This window comes from Chrysochloris asiatica, unplaced genomic scaffold, assembly GCF_000296735.1.
Source record: "Chrysochloris asiatica unplaced genomic scaffold, ChrAsi1.0 scaffold00409, whole genome shotgun sequence".
NCBI lineage: Eukaryota > Metazoa > Chordata > Mammalia > Afrosoricida > Chrysochloridae > Chrysochloris > Chrysochloris asiatica.
This window is the reverse complement of record NW_006408927.1, coordinates 309,298-326,532: the sequence shown is the minus strand read 5'-3', so window position 1 is coordinate 326,532 and position 17,235 is coordinate 309,298. Positions and strand designations below refer to the sequence as shown.

Genomic DNA, 17,235 nt, shown 5'->3' with positions numbered 1-17,235 from the left:
CCCTCAGGTTCGAAGTCACTCGAAATGCAACTGGGGCAGAGCTGCCTCCTCAAAGTAGAGTTGACCGTGATGACGCAAATGGAGTGAAGTCTTCCGGACCTTCATTCACAACTCAAAATGAAGTGAAACAGCTGTAAACGTCCATTAATAATCAGAACATGGAATGTACAAAGTATAAAACTAGGAAAATTGGGAATTGTCAAAAATGAAATGGAACATATAAATATTGCTATCCTAGGCATTAATGAGCTGAACTAAACTGGTATTGACCATTTTGAATCTGACAATCACATGGTTCACTGTGCCAGGAATGACAAATTGAAGAGAAATGGTGTTGCATTCATCACCAAAAAGAATAATACATCAAGGTCAGTTATGAAGTACAATGCTGTCTGTGATAGGATGATATCCATATGCCTACAAGGAAGACCAGTTAATACCACTATTATTCAAATTTATGCACTAACCACTTAAGCCAGTGAGGATGAAATTGAAGAATTCTACCAACTTCTTAAGTCTGAAATTGATCAAACATGCAATCAAGATGTATTGATCATTACTGGTGATTGGAACGCAGAGGTTGGAAACAAAGAGGAAGGATCAGTAGTTGGAAAATATGGCCTTGGTGATAGAAACAATGCTGGAATTTGCATGATAGAATTTTGCAAGACCAATGACTCCTTCATTACAAGTACCTTTTTAAACAACATAAAGGATGCCTATATACATGGACCTCACCAGATGGAATACACAGAAATCAAATTGCCTCTGTGGAAAGAGACAGGGAAAAGCTCCATATCATCAGCCAAAACAAGGCCAGGGGCAGACTGTGGAAGACCATCAAGTGCTTGTGTGCAAATTCTAGCTGAAGCTGAAGAAAATGAAAACAAGTGAAGTCCACAGGAGCCAAAATTTTACCCTGAATATATCCCACGTGAATTTAGAGATAACCTGAAGAACAGATTTGATGAATTAGACACTAAAGACCAAAGGCCAGAAGAGTTATGGGATGACATCAAGAACATCATACAGGACATTAAGAAGACAAGAAAGAAGGAACAGACCAAAATGTATGTCTAAAACTTGCTCTCCAATGTAGAGATGCTAAAGCAAATGAAAGAAAAGAAGAGGTACAAGAGCTGAACAAAACATTTCAAAGGTCAGCTCAAGAAGACAAAGTCAAATATTATAGCAAAATGTGCAAAGACCCGGAGTTAGAAAACCAAAAAGGAAGAACATTCTCAGCATTTCTCAAGCTGAAGGAACTGAAGAAAAATTTCAAGCCTCTACTTGTGGTATTGAAGGATTCTGTGGGGAAAATATTAAATGATGCAGTAAGCATCAAAAGAAGATGGAAGGAATATGCAGTCATTGTATCAAAAAGAAACAGTTGATGTTCACCCATTTCCAGAGGTAGCATATGATCAAGAGCCAGTGATCCAGCAGTAAGAAATCCAGGGTGCACTGGCAAAGAACAAGTCACAGCGATGGAATACAAATTGAAATCTTTCAACAAACTGACATGGCACTGGAGGCACTCACTCATCTATGCCAAGAAATTTGAAAGACAGCTACCTGGCCAACTGACTGGAAGAGATCCATATTTGTACCTATTCCAAAGACAAGTAACCCAACGAAATGTGGGAATCATCGGACAATACCATTGATATCCCATGCAAGTAAAACTTTACTAAAGATAATCCCAAAATGGCTGAGAACTTCCAGAGGTTCAAGCCGGATTCAGAAGAGGACATGAAATGAGGGACATCATTGCTGATGCCAGATTTTGGCTAAAAGCAGAGAACGCCAAAAAGATGTTTACCTGTGCTTTATTGACTACCCAAAGGCTTTCAATTGTGTGGATCATGACAAGTTATGGACAACATTGTGAAGTATGAGTATTCTGGAACAATCGTGCTCAAGAAGAGCCTCTATAGAGACCAAGAGACAGTTGTTCAAACAGAATGGTTTAAAATTAGGAAAGGTGTGCACCAGGGTTGTATTTTTTCACCATGTTTATTCAATCTGTACACTGAGCAAAGAATCCAAGAAGGTGGATCGTATGAAAGAAAATGTGGCATCAGGATTGGAGGTTTACCAACCTGTGATTATTTGAAGAACTTCAGGATTGGAGGAAGACTCATTAACAACCTGCAATATGCAGATGATACAACCTTGCTTACTGAAAGTGAAGAGGACTTAAATTACTTACTGATGAAGATCAAAGACCATAGCCTCCGGTATGGGTTGCACCTCAAAGTAAAGGAAACAAAAATCTTCACATCTGAACCAATCGACAACACCCATATAAGTGGAGAAAAGATTGAAGTTGTCAAAGACTTCATTTTCTAGGATCCACCATCAAGTCCTGTCTTGGTGTGGGGCTGTGGGCTAATGCGTCAGACTGCAAAGTCATTTGAACTCAAGGTCGTTGGTTCAAGCTCAACAGCTGCTCGTTGGAAACCCTATACAGGGTCGCTATGGGTCGGAATCGACTCAATAGCACTTAACAACAGCAACGACAACCATCAATACTCACGGAAACACCAGTCAAGAAATCAAGTGACATTGCATTGGGCAAATGTACTACACTAGACCTCTTTATAGTGTTCAACAGAAGACGTCAGCTTGAGACTAAGGTGTGCCTGACCCAAGCCATGGTATTTTCAATAACCTCATGTGCATATAAAAGGTGGACAGTGAATAAGGAAGACCATAGAAGAATTGATGCATTTGAGTTATAATGTTGGAGGAGAATATTGAAAGTGCCATGGGCTGCCAAAAGTGCAAACAGGTCTATGTTGGAAGAAGTGCAGCCAGAGTGCTCCTTGGAAGCCAGATGGCCTCTCATACTTCATCTCTCATAATTCGGACATATTGTCAGGAAGGACCAGTCATGTTTGGTAAACTGGAGAGTTGGAGAAAAAGAGGAAGACCCCCCAACGAGATGGATTGGCACAGTGGTAGAAGCGATGGGCTCAGGTGTAGCAACTGTTGTGAGGTTGGCCCAGGACCGGGCAGTGTGTTTCACTCTGTTGTGCATAGGGTCATCATTAGTCGGTACCAACTCGATGGCACCTAACAACGACAACAACAACAACAAACCTATCTAGTGCTTGACTGAAAAGTGGGCCATGAGGTTAATGCATCCTTGTCTTCTGTATCACAAGGAAAGAGGAGAAAACCTCCCAATTAAATAATACAATTCAAAGATGCAATCCAATGACAAAAAGAAGGAAAAAAAAAAAAACAATCCAGATTTCAAAGATGCCAAAATGAGAAGAAGAAGAGAGCATTTATTATAATGGAAACCATTCAGGAAATTCTGAATGTCCTCACATACTTAGTTTAAGTACGTACATCCCCAGTCATGGTCCCAGCACCATGGAGTTACATGATTTTGCCATGGGACCCAGGATGTGCATTTTCACCTATTCTTAAGTATGTGTGTCCAGCACGCCGGACTCCTCTGTGAAGGGTCAAGGCCTGAGGGCAAGGACATTCAGAGATGCTGAAGTTCTTCTCAGACCCAACTTGGGTGGATCTTTTCTTTCCTTCCTTCCTTCCTTCCTTCCTCTCTTTCTTTCCTTCCTTCCTTCCTCTCTTTCCTTCCTTCCTTCCTCTCTTTCCTTCCTTCCTTCCTCTCTTTCCTTCCTTCCTTCCTCTCTTTCTTTCTTTCATTCATTCCTTTTTTCTTTCCTTCCTTCTTTTCTTCTTTCTTTCTTTCTTTCTGATTCTGGGTTTTAGTACTCAGGTCTCCAAAAACGCAGGGCTGCCTTAGGATTTTCTCACAAAGTGGGGTGCTTACAAGAACAGAAATGTGTTTTCTCACAGTCCTGTGGCTCCCTCCACTGGACAGCATCTTGCTCATCTAGCTCTGGTAGAGGTCAGTGATTCTTGGCTTAGGCAACATCTCTCAAGTCTCTGCCTCCATCCTTGCCTGGTCTTCTCTTTCTCCTTCTTAAAAGGGCATTTGCTGCTGCATTTAGGGTCCATCCAGAATAATCTCTTTGTCTCCAGGTCCTTCACTTAATCACATCTCCAAAGACCCTCTTTTCAAATAAGACCACCCACAGGTTCTGGGGTTGCATGTGGACATGTCTTTCTGGGAGCTGCCTCTCAGCCCCCTGCTGGCTATTACCCAGAGTGCTTGGATTTGGAGGTTGACCTGTGTGACGCGGGTGTTCTCTGGTCCCGGGTCCTCAGTCACTTGCAAGTCTGAGGCTCACAGAGGTCTGGCTAAGACATGAACTCCGCTCAGCGTGGCCAGGTGGGCTTGGGGTGCCGATGCAACTGCTTCTGTGTCTGCAGGTGCGGACGAAGGACGTTCTGTTTGAGAGCATCAGCCACCTCATTGACTACCACCTGCAGAATGGGCAGCCCATTGTGGCCGCCGAGAGTGAGCTGCACCTGCGAGGTGTGGTCAAGCGGGAGCCCTGAGCCCGACGTCACCAGGTGCGTGCAGGGGACTGCTGCCCCCCAGCCAGATTCCTCTCTCGTCAAAAAAACAACCAACAAATAAATGGCGGAGGCATGATGCATGTCTGTACAATTCACCTGCTTAGCACCTGCAGCTCAGCCGTTGTCAGTACATCCATGGGCTTGTGCACCAGGTCATCTATCTAGACCCAATCCCCAGCCATCAAGTGGATTCGAACTCCTAGGGTGTCTGAGGCTGTAAATCTTCCTAGAAGCAGACAGTCCCGGCTTTCTCCCCTGAAGCAGCTGATGGGTTTGACCCACCTACCTTGCAGTTAGCAGCCCAGTTGCCTGACCGATACCACCACCAGAGCTTCTTGTACCTCTGTCTGGTTCCAGAACATCACATCAGCAGTCACACCATGCTCCCCTCCCCCAGTCCACTTCCTGCCTTGGCATTTGCCTGTCTTGGACATTTCATATCAGTGGAATCGTTTGCCATGTGACCTTTAATGACTGGCTTCTCTCTGAGCATGGTGTTTTAAAGGTTCACCCACACTCCAGTGTGTATTTCTCTCTGTGACTGAGCCTGTTCCATGGGCTGCATCGTGTATCCATCATTTGTCTGCTGATGGACCCCCTTGGAGGGCTCCCACTTTTTCGCTCTTGGGGGTGGTTCTGCTGTGAACATTCACGTGCAGTTCCTTTTGTGGACGGATGTTCTGATTTCCTTAGGGGGTATCTTCAAGTGGAATTGCTTACTGCTCTGGTAGCGTAGTGGTTACGAATCGGGCTGTGAACCTTAAGGTCAGCAGTTCGAAACTATCAGCTGTTCCACGGGAGAAAGATGAGGCTTTCTGCTCGCATAAAGATTTACAGCTTCGGAAACCCTGTACAGGGTCGCTATGGGTCGGAACCGACTCGACGGCACTTAACAACAACAACATGTTAAGTATGGGATTTTGAGACCCCTGCTTCCTCCTGGGAGGACGGGTCCTCTGACCACCCTGCAGAGGCCTCAGGACTGTGGCTTGCAGGGTGAAAACAGTGGGGTGTTGTGGTGAAGGGGGGCAGTAGGGTGTGTTTTGTTCTGGGGGCAGGCAGGGGCCCATGTGGCTTCAAGGTGGGCAAGACGAGGAACCTCTGATGAGGAGGGACAGTCTAGTCCCTAGGATGTGTCTTCTCAGAGAGGTGAATTGTGGGCGGGTCACGCTGAATTCCTGTCTCCATGACAGGGGTCCAGTCCCTCCACCTTCCTGGACATCGTCTCTGCCTCTGTCAACACCTCCCCCTTCCCTGTGCAGCCTCCTCCAGCTGCTGGCAGAGGGGACTTCCTGGCCTGGGGGGTCAGCTTCATGATGGGCTCGTGGGTTCTTTATCTGCCAGAGGTCCCCAGTTCTGTCTGCTCCCAGAGGACTCTGTGATCCAACCAATGATGCTGCCTGCTGCAATCACTCAGTATTGTGGGGTCATTTTCAAACCCAAAGGACCTTATACAACAGAGACCAACCGCTCCCTGGGGTTCTGAGACTGCTATTCTTCCTGGGAACAGACGGCCTCATCCATCTTCCTCCCAAGGAGCCAGTGGCTTTGAACCGCCATGGACCCGAGGCACTGCTATCAGCATTCCCGCTCGGTGTCTGGGAGGCATCCAGAGAGGTGGAGGCACTGTCCTGGGTCACACGGCAGGGCCCGGGGCCCATGGGGAGTGTAGCCCTGTGGTTCTGTGGAGGTTGACACGCAGGACTTGGTGTGTCATGATGTTCCGGGGTTGGGGGTGGCTGAATCAGCTGAGCCCTGACCGCTGTTTCCCTGTCTTCCCCAGGTGGCAGGTCGCGAGGCTCCTGCCTTGTTCCCAGAGCCCGCTGTGGCCTTACGAGCTCTCAGCCTCTTGGACCCGGTCATTCCTGGAATGCCGCTGTCTCTCCCCTCGTCTGCACATGAGCATCTGGAATCGCCCTCCTCCCGGGGGGGGGGAGGGGGGCCGGGGTGGGCAAGGTCAGCCAGCCTCCACCCTTCACCTGAGTGAGGCTGTGTATACCAAAGACAGAAACTCTTCTCGCCTTTAAGAATATATTGGAAGCAGGATTTAGGTACCAGATCTGTCTGGGACTGCTCATGGGGTTGGGGAGCCCCCGTCTCCTCCTCCTGGGCTGGACTGTTTCTCTCCTAAGGTGAGGGGTCCCATGGCTTCCTCCCTGGCTGGCTCAGTTTCTCTTCTTGGAAAAATTGGGCACACAGTTGCCTTTTGGGGAGAGAATTTAGGTGCTTTGGGGATCTCAGGCTGCGCACATGCTGATGTTCCCTTAGGGTCCCCCTGGGATGATGGGAATTTCCATGATAAGTGATGGGGGGCACAGCCCACATGGATGAAGAAGAGGAGGATGTAACTGGCTGGCCAGTGTGCCCACCAGCTGCTGCCCTGGACTGGACATCTGAAATCTGTTTGGAATTAAACCTGGGAATGATCATGAGGGTCCTGAGCTGCCTGAACATAAGGAACCCTGGAAAGGAGTGGGATGAGAGCCCAGGTGGAAGCTAAGCAGAAGGTTCAGGGGCAAATCTGGCCCCCAGACTTGGCCTCCTGGGGGGCTGGAGAAGGTAGAGGAGGGATCAAGGGCTTGGAGTAAGAGTCAAGGGAGCTGGACCTGGAGTGTGGCCCATGTTGTGGGTTATGTGGGGTGATCCTATAGCCCCAGAGCTTTCAACAACTCTCCCAGACCCTAAGATAAAGCACACTAACTTCTCTGTCAAATAGACCCCAAAGTCTCTTCAGAAACACCCTGCTCCATCGCCCCATGGTACAACCCCTTCTCTTTCATCTATACCTCAAATGCATATGACAGACAATCCTCCTTTCTCCCCTAAGTGTGACCTAACTTCCTGGTCCTTTGTGTCCTTGAGAAATAGTCTCAGAGCCCCCAGGCTCCCTACTTCCCTCTGATCCCTCAGCTTTCGTCTAAGAATACCAGTGTCTACTCTTTAGCCCTTCCCTGACATTATTCATGAATTTTCCCCCACAGAGACCCTGTTTTCGCCCAAGGCCCTCCTCTGACTCTTCCCACAAACATGATGGCATCTTTCTCCAGGAGGTCTGCCACCCTAGCCACAGCGCTGCTAGGTTCACACATCTGTCAGGGATGAGGGCAGAGGCTGCCCATGGTCTGGATCTCTGGGTAGGGTCGGTGCCCTCTGTGCAGTCATTAGACCCCACTTCATGTCCTGGGGCACCTGTCATGCAGTTGTGGGTAGGAAAAGCCAGGGTAAAGTTATCAAAGGGCAGAGCCTGTAGGGGTCATGGGTGCCACCAATTTCTGAGACCTGGAGGCTTAGAGCTATCCATCCACCCACCCACCCATTCTTCTATCTACCCATTCTTTCATCATTCCACCTACCAAGTCGTCCATCCCTCTAACAATAATCCATCCACCTACCGAAACATCAAACAAACAACCATCTATCCAACATCCATCTATTCATTTCATTTATCTATCCTTCCATCCACCCCTCCCTACCTCCATCCATCCATCCATCTAACTATTCATCCACTATTAATCTAACCATCTAACCATCATTCATTTATCCAAGTACCCACCCATCCATCCTTCCATATACATCCATCCAACCATTAATCCACCATTCCAATTATCAATGTAACAACCATCCGTCCATCATTCATTTCATTTATTTATCCCTCCATCCACCCCTCCCTACCTCCATCCATCCATCCATCCATCCAATTATTCATCCACTATTAATCCATTGATCTAATAACAATCCATCCATCATTCATTTAATGTATCCACCCACCCATTCATCAATCCATCCATCATTCCATCTATCAATCTATAAACCATCCATCCTCCATCCAACCATTGTTTATTTAATTTACTCATCCACCTATCTCTCCATCCATCCTTGCATCCATCTAACCACCATTCCAACCAGCAGTCTAACAACATCCAACCATCCAACCATCATTCATTAATCCACTCACTCATCCTTCCATTCAGTCCTTCATCACCATTGCAGCTATCAATGTAACAACCATTCATCATCCATCCAACCATTCACTTATGATTCCAACTAACAACCATCCATTCATTCATCCATCCAACCCTTCATCCACCATTCCAACTATCAATCTAAACCATCCATCCACATAACCATCATTCATTCTATTTATCTCCCCACTCGCCCAACCACCCCTCCTTCCATTCATCCACTCATCTTTTCACTCAGTTCTTCATCCACCATTCCAACTATCAATCTAACAGACCCCCATCCATCCCACCATCACCAGCATACCTGTAATTTACCACCCATCCATGTACCAATTTAACCACCATATATCCTCCACCCAACCATTATTCATTTTATTTTCCCACCCCTCTATCCCTTCATCTCTCCACCCATCCAGTCTTTCAGCCATCCACCAGTCCATTTATTGATTCAACCATCCATCCTTCCACCATCTTTCCATCCACCCACCTACCAGTTTTAACATTCATTAACAGGTCTGCATCAGCCCTGTTATCTGCCAAGACCTCTTGCAGGCCCTAGGATTCAACTGTGACCAAGATCAACCTGTCTTCTTGGAGTTCATGGTCAAGGGACATTAATCAGTGCCTCACACCACCAAGTAGATAATTACAACTTTGAAAAGGAGAGTTGTGATGCTTAGAGGGTACCAGGAAATCTGGGACAGTTTCCCTGAAGGGACCACAGAAAGGCTGGGATCTGGAGGATGATGGGAGAACCTCAAATGAAGAGGGTAGCATTCTGGGCAGCAGGGATGGTACGTGCAAAAGCCCTGTGGTGTGTGGAGCATAGGATATTCAGGGGACAGAAGGGCAGCTAGTATGGCTGGATGTTAGACCAGAGAGTAGGGCAGGGGCGGAGGACACAGCTGGATGAGACACAGTGACAGAGAGCGGCAGGGATGTTGAGAAGTACCAGACTCCAGAGATTTGTACAATGGTTTACTGTCTGGTGCTATCATGTTGGTTCCAACGCAGCAACCCTGCATATGGCAGAATGGAGCATGCCTGGTCCAGCGCCATCCTCACAATCATTCCTAAGTTTGAGCCCATTGCTTTAACTTCTGTGTTATCCACCTCCTTGAGGCTCTCCCTCTGTTTTGCAGACCCTCCACTTTACCAAGCATGATGTCCTTCTCCAGTGACTGGTCCCTTCAGACAAGAGTCCAAAACACATGAGAGGAAGTCTCCACATCCTGGCTTCTAAGAGGCATCCTGGCTGTATGCCAGAAAGGGGTCTAAATGTGTTTCGTTCATGTATTTGTCCACCCATTCATAGTCCTCTGTCCTCCAGGGCAGTCGCCTTCATCCTCTTCACAGTGCCTGATGGAACTGAAAGCTGCAGGAACTTGGGGTCCTCAAATTCTCCCCACTTTGCAGACAAGGAACCGGAGGGCCAGTGAGGTAGATGACTTGTCCCAGGACACAGGCCAGGCCCCAGAACCAATATTCAAACCCTAACTCTCCCTCAGACAGTCTCTGAATTGGGAAAGTTTCTGGGGTTCTCCAGCAGGCTGGGACTGGACCCAGTATTCACTCAACAAACCCTCCTGGGTCCCGCCTCACCCTCAGGGAGCCTGGGGGAAGTTCTAACCCAGCTTCTCTGCCATGCTGCTGAGACAAGTTACTCCTCACTTGAGCTGTCGTGGGTACGACAGAGGCAAGCGACATTAATGTCCCGGCTGTCAGTCACATGACTGCTACTTCCCCCTGCCTTAGTGACCCTGTCTAGAGGCAGCGGTGATGGCCTCTCTCCCTTTCCCTCCTGTTTCCAAGAGATGAGGTTTAGACGGTGGGGCAGAATGTTTGAAGTGGCGCTATCTATGTTTGTTGCCTTTTGGACTTCAGATCCCTCCTCACTGCCTGGGCAGTTCTGCTGCAGGTGGAAGGGGGCAGTCTGTGAACCTCTGTCTGCCCCTTCTGCCTCTCCTGCACTGGCCCCCACTTGGGAGGGTCTGAGTGGCTGAGCTGGTGCCTGGGGAAGCTGTCTTGGCCCTCTCCCTACCTGGGAAGCCACAGCCAACCAGCTGTGGAGCCAGCCTCAGGGTACTCTTTCCTCTCTGGCTCTCAGTTTCCCCAGCCCCCAAATGTGACAGTGCTGAGGGGCATGCCCCGGAGTGCTCTGTGAAGCTCTTCTTCATCCACGACACAGCGAACCCATCGTACCCACTCTAGTACCCATCGAGACACTTTGCAGACATCAATCCTTACAGAGGCCCAGAGAGGTCACACAGTCAGGATCCAAACTTGATTAGCCCTGAATTACTTACCAGAGACTTCACTGGCTACCTCCTCCCAACACTGCTGGGTGGGTGGGGGCAGAGAGCGACTCCCCGATACTCAGGCCTGGCCCATCTCTTTCCCTTTCCCATCTCTCTCGAGTCTGTCCTATTGGCACAACGGAGGAAGATGGCCCCTGGGCCCTGCTCGCCACTGCATTGCTTGGAGAGTCCATTTGATTTGTCTATTTGTCCAGCAGATATTTATGGACAAACCTCCTACCAGGCCTGGGCTTTGGGGACATGCAGAGACAAGATGGTGGCACCCTTCTCCTGACAAATAGCCCCAGTAGGAACAAAAGATACACACCAAGTAATTTTATTAGGTGTTCTTGCTCTGTTTTTTTTTTAAATAATAATTTCTTGTGTTTTTTGGAGAAAATTTGACAGCCAGTTAGGTTTCTCCTACCCAGTGATCAGTGGCGTTAGGTTTCAACGTTCTCATTAATTCTGGTTGTTCTCATTCCAGAACTCTAGTTTCCCTGCCCCCTTGTCTTCTCATCTTTGTTTTGGATTACATGTCGACCTTTTGGATATATGTATATATATTTTAGAAGAACAGCATAATAATCCTCATGCGTAATCCTGTATCCTTTTTTTTTAGTGAGTCACTCTGCTTTTCTGTTTAAAGGTGATCTCAGAGGGTAGTGTAAGTTCAAGGCTTAAAGAGTGTCAAGTGTCTCGGGACAATGGTCTTGGGGAGTCCTCTGTTGGCCGTGGTGTAATTGGTCTGGCCATTTTTTTTTTATGAATTTGAGTTCCATTCTGTGTTTTCCTCACATCCTGTCTGGTGAGCTCAGTCAGTCGTGGCAGTGGGGCACCATCTAGTTCTTCTGGTCTCAGGGGCGTTGAGGTCATGGCTCACGAAGCCCATCAGCCTTGGATCAAACTTGTTTCTTCTCTGTAATTTTGGTTAAATTCTTACTCTAGCTCCTGACAAGTAGAGACCAATTGTTGCATCTTAGATGAATGCTTGAAAGCTTTTAAGACCCCAGATGCTACTGATTTCATTAAGATGCAGACTGTAAACTTTGTGGGCTACATTATGCCGATTGAATAAACTGCCCCATGGCACTAAAGTCCTAAGCCTTTAAACCTAGAAAACCAACTTCACAAGGTATTTGCGCATGCCTGAGAAGTATCTGTAACTGTGTCTCCTATGACTATATGTGACCGCACACACGTCTGTACTTGCACATACACATGGATACTTGTATGTACGTACATTGATGTATACACCACTATCTACCCATATACACATATGCCTATACACATGCACATGTGTGACCATATACTTGTTCTTTGGTCCTTGTTGGCATTGTTGCCAAATTCCATATGTCGATTGCATTACTACAAGCATCCCTCTCTCTCTCGACTTTGCTTGCTTTGTTATGCTATAATTGCTGTTGTTGTTATTGTTAAGTGCCAGGCTGTTGAGTGGTTCAAACTCATAGAGACCCTGTATAGGGTTTCCAATGAGCGATTCAGACCGACCTTCAAGTCAAGTGCTTACCTTATGGCACCACACTGGGACTCCACAGGCACATCGGGTGCCACTTTTCCCATTACCCCAAATAACACATCTTAACAACTTAAGAGTGCTCCCCCACCACCACCACTTCTGCCCTTGGTAACCACCACTGGACACGGGTCTCTATTTTGTCTTCTTATAAAAGAGGGATCACACACTATTAGCCCTCACGTGCTTGACTTATTTCACTCAACATCATGCCCTCCAAGTCCATCCATGTTATAATATGTTTCACAGAAGCACGTCCTTCGTGGTTTTGTAGTATTTCATTGGATGTATGTACCACCTTTTTGCTTATCCATCCATTTGCTGATGGGGACATCGGTTGTATCCATGTTTTCGCTGTTGTAATAAAGCTGCAATGAACACTTGTTGTTGTTAGGTGCCTTCGAGTTGGTTCGGACTCACAGTAGTGACCCCATGCACAAGAAAACCAAGCACTGCCTGGTTCTACTCCAACGTCATAAACACAGCTAGACTTGACCCCACAATTGTTCCCACAGTGTCAATCCACTACGTTGAGGGTCTTCCCTTTTTTGTTGATCCTCCACTTTACAAAGCTTAATCTTCTTCTCCAGGGCCTGGGCCTTCCTGACGTGTCCAAAATATGAGAAATGAAGTTTCATCATCCTCACATCTAATGAACATTCTGCTGTACTTCTTCCAAGAAAGACTTGTTGGTTCTTCTGGCAGTCCATGGTGCTTTAAATATTCTCCTCCAACACCATAGCTCAAATACATCAATCCTTCTGTGGTCTTCCTTATTCACGGTCCAACTTTCACATACATATGAGGCTATTGAAAAGACCATGGCTTCAGTCAGGTGGCGCCTTAGTCTCCAAAGTGACATCTTTGCTCTTGAACACTTTTGCAGCACATTTGACTGATGACGTATGTTGTTTGATTTCTTGATGGCTGCTTCCACAAGCATTGATTGTGGAGCCAAGCAAACTGAAGTCTTTAACAACGTCAATCTTTTTTTCTGTTTATCATGATTCAATGAACATAGGAGTGCATGTGTCTATGTATGTCACTGCTTTTAGGTGTCTAAAGTATGTCCCTAAGAGTAGAACTACAGGATCAAAAGCCAGTTTGATTTCTAGTTTTTTAAGAACGCACCATACCGTTTCCCACGGTTGTTGGCGAGTGCTGTCGAGTCGATTCCAATGCATAGTAACACTGCACAGTTTCTTAGGAACAGCTGGTGGCTTTCAAACACAGACTTTGTAGTTCACAGTCCAGTGCTTATCTTACAGTGCCACACCAGTTGTTGCACCATTTTCCAGTCCTACCAGCAATGGATAAGGGCTCCCATCTTCCCACACCCTTGCCAACATTATCTGTTTTTATGGTTGTTCTTTTAAATCAGTACCATTGGGACTGGGATGAGGTGGTATGTCACTGTAGTTTTGATTTGTATCTCTCTTATTGTTGTTAGGTGCCATCGAGTTGGTACTGGCTCATAGCGACCTTATGCACAGCAGAAGGAAACACTGCCCGATCCTGGGCCAACCTCGCTACTGTAGCCACGCTTGAGTCCATCGATGCTGCCACTTGGCCAATCCATCTCGTTGGGGGTCTTCCTCTTTTTCTCTGACCTCTAGTGGCTAATAATTATGAGCATTTTCCCATCTTTCTGTATGATTCTTGGATGCTTAGATGTCTTTTTGGTGAAAGTTCTATTCATGCTCTTTGTTCGAATTATAATTGTACTGTTTGGTTTTCCATTGTTGAGTTATTGAAGTTTTCTAGAAATACTGGTGATTTTTATCTGATATGTCATTTCTGAGGATTTTTTTTCCCAGTCTGTAGGTACCCTTTTTACTCTTTTGATGAGCATACATTTTAAATTTGTAAGAGATTCCAATGATCTATTTTGTCTTCTTCCATAAAGATTAGACCTCATTGTTTTCTCCTTATGTTTTTTTTAATGTTTTATTGTGACTTAGATGATAGTTTACATGAGAGAACTTTAGTTTCACATTCATTCCATCGTACATCATCTCATTGCCATGGTTCCAATCCCCTTCATGCATCATCAACCAACCAAAGGGTATATCCTAAAAACCCGCCCCCTATACTTCTCCCTCCGCCCCACCAGTTTTCGGTCCACAGTCCTTCTCCCTCTCTGGATCCAAAGTCCCCAGCCTCTTCATCACTCCACGTCATTGTCTCTGTCTCCATCTCAGGCATCTCTGTTTCTCTGGGTAGGGTCCCGCTCTCGGCCCTTCTCCGTTGATGGCCCCAGAGACCTCCGCTCTAAGCCTGTAGAATCAATCACTCCCTTCCTTGTTACAAAACGTCTACCTTTGCATTTCCAACCCTCATAGTCTGTCCTGATAAGCATTATTCACTACAGTATCACGAGTTACCCATCTGTATTTCCTTTCATCAGCTCCACCCAGACAGATTGAATAGAACCTTCTGGAGATTCTGCCTTCCTCCATGCTCCCTAGCACTAGGTTCCCTCTTGAAAGCTTGTAAGCCAGTCACTTCTTGCCTTTGTAGTCCCCCCCCCCAGCCCCCGCCATTTGAGTATCCAATGTCCAAGTTGCCCATCTCCGTCCATTCTGTATGTGGAGGGGGTGAGACTGGTTCTCGCTGTATCTCCTTATGTTTTATTCCAGGAACTTTAGAGTTTTGACATTTAGATCTTTGATCCAGTTTGAGTTCATTTTTGTGTATGGTGTGAGGTATGGGTCCTGTTTCATTTTTCTGCAAGTGGGTTCTGCCCGCTCTGTTTATTAGAGAGACGATCTCCACCCCACTGAATGGGCTTTGACCCCTTGTGCAAATGGATTTAGTTCTGCATTCTCAGTCATTTCTCCTACTCTGTTTGTCTGTTGTCGGGCTAGGACCAGGCTGTTTTAATCCCAGTAGCTTTACAGTATGTTTTGGTATCAGGAGCTGACCAACATTCAACACAAAGCTTATCAGCTGATGACACATAGCGGACCCAGGACAGCAATCAGGGCAGGCTTCCTGGAAGCAGTGATATTGAAAGGTGCATTCATTACTGCTTGCCTCCTCCACCAGCTGTAGGACTATGCTACTTTCCCCAGAGAAACAACGGGGCTGGTCAGTGTTGGGTAAAAACGCTGCAACGGGGCTCTCCTCAGACTCAACTTCCCCATCTGAGCACTCAGACTCTAAACCTGGCCTCACTCCAAGGTTGACTGGACGCATTGAAGGGTTGGGGCCTCTGGTTATCCCTGACCTGCTTTTCTTTTCCATCTCCTCTGCAGTGGATCCCATGACCCCTCTTTACCAGTCCCCAACCCAGCTCAGCAACACCTGGGACAGAGACATTCCCAGAACGACAGAGTCTCCCAGACAGTCATAAAAGACTAACGTGCCTGGTTATACATCATCCCTCCTTCTCCTCAAAACCAGAGACCACATGTGGGAATGTTCAGCCTGAGTTCTAGAAGGGGAAATTGAGGCTGGGAGAGAGGGTGAGGTGCACAGATCTGAGATGGGACGGGCAGGAAAGGAGCCTCAGGTGGGGGAACCTGTAGCCCTTGCCTTCCTTCCCTCCTCCCTCCTGGAACCACACCTGTCCATCTGCAGTTTCCTACTACGTTATTGTCACCCACCTCAACATACCTACAGTTATATACGGTTCTGGTTGGTGTCTCCCATCAGAATTTGAGGGCTGGGAGCTTGGTCTCTGGTCACTCCTGGTTCTAGAATTCCTGGTCACTGTCCCGACCTCCAGAGCTCTAGGTCCACTTTGTCCACCAGGTCGGCTTTTAGTTCTAGAAAGAGCCCCTCACCATCCTGGATCATCTATAAATCGAAGGCAGTGGTGGTCAAGACCATTTGGGTTGTGGGGACCAAAATGGTGACGGCAGGAAGGAAGGAACGCAGAGAGTTTGTGCCAAGGACTCGCCCAATAACTGTGGGGTGGTCATTGTTGCCATGATTTTAATTCAGTATCACACGGCAGGTGAATTGAGGCCCGGGTTTGCTAACGGGGCTCCCCAATTCCCCAGATCCGCCAACAGGTGGATCACCTGCCTGCCATGCGCGGGAATGCTGAAGAGGGGGAAGCCCGGTCCCTGGTCCTTGAAGAGGCGGGGCGAGGAGGGCAGAGGGGATGCGGCGGGCGGGCGGCGGTACTAGGAGGAATACGGCGGCGGCGGCGGCGGCCGGGTTGGGCGGTTTCCCGCCGCCGCTGGGTGAATGAGTCGACTGCGCTGCCGCCGCCGCCCGTATTAAAGCTCTGGCCGCGTCCCGCTATCAACAGCTCCCGAGCCTTCGCGCCGAGACCTCTGCGAGTCCGCGGGAGAACCTTCAGTCCCAAGCCACCGCTAGGCAGGTGAGTCCAGGGACACCCCCCACCCCGCCAAGATCGCAGGGGGGAGGGGTTGTTTTGCGAGGACCCCACCCCCACCCCGAGCTGAGTACATGGGTGGGGGGACCGGACTCGGGGGTGAGGTGGGACGTTAGCTCACTGCGCTGTCAAACCCCAGATTCAATGTCTCCGTTTACCCCAGCACAATGCCTGGACCCTGGGCCCGAGGCGCAGCCACAGGTGGGAGCTGGGGGAGGGGGCGGAGCTAGGATACCCCAGGGGCCCACCCACACCCACACCCACATCCACATCCGGGGTGTCTTCCCTTGGGACGGAGCGCGCAACCCTTAAGAAAGCTATTGAGGAGCCTCAGGAAGGGGGTGGGGCGGCTAGGGGCCACTCTCCTCTGTAAGTAAGCCCCCATCCCCAGCCAGAACGTGACCCCACTTTCTGGGCTTCGGTGTTGAGAGTTGAGCGCGAGGGGTGCACTGGTGTACCCCCGACCTGAGTCTCCCAATGACCCTTCACAGCCCCCACTGTCCAGGCAGACCCCCAGGGGAACTTCCTCCTGCCCTGTCCCTGTCCGGTGACCCCCGCCGTGGACTAGTGTCCAGTGTCCTTCTTCCCTCTCTTGACCCTTGTCCTCTCTCTGCAGACGCCGGCGCTCCC

General features: G+C 48.1%; 1 protein-coding gene across 1 annotated transcript in view; it reads left to right on the top strand.

Moving 5' to 3' along the window:
• Positions 1-4,440, top strand: part of SHC2 (SHC (Src homology 2 domain containing) transforming protein 2) — a 33,120-nt gene extending 28,680 nt beyond the window's left edge. Inside the window, exon 14 of the mRNA XM_006876726.1 lies at positions 4,312-4,440. Coding sequence (XP_006876788.1) covers positions 4,312-4,440 — 129 coding nt within the window. The remainder of the gene's footprint in view (positions 1-4,311) is intronic.
• The last annotated feature ends 12,795 nt before the right edge of the window (positions 4,441-17,235 follow it).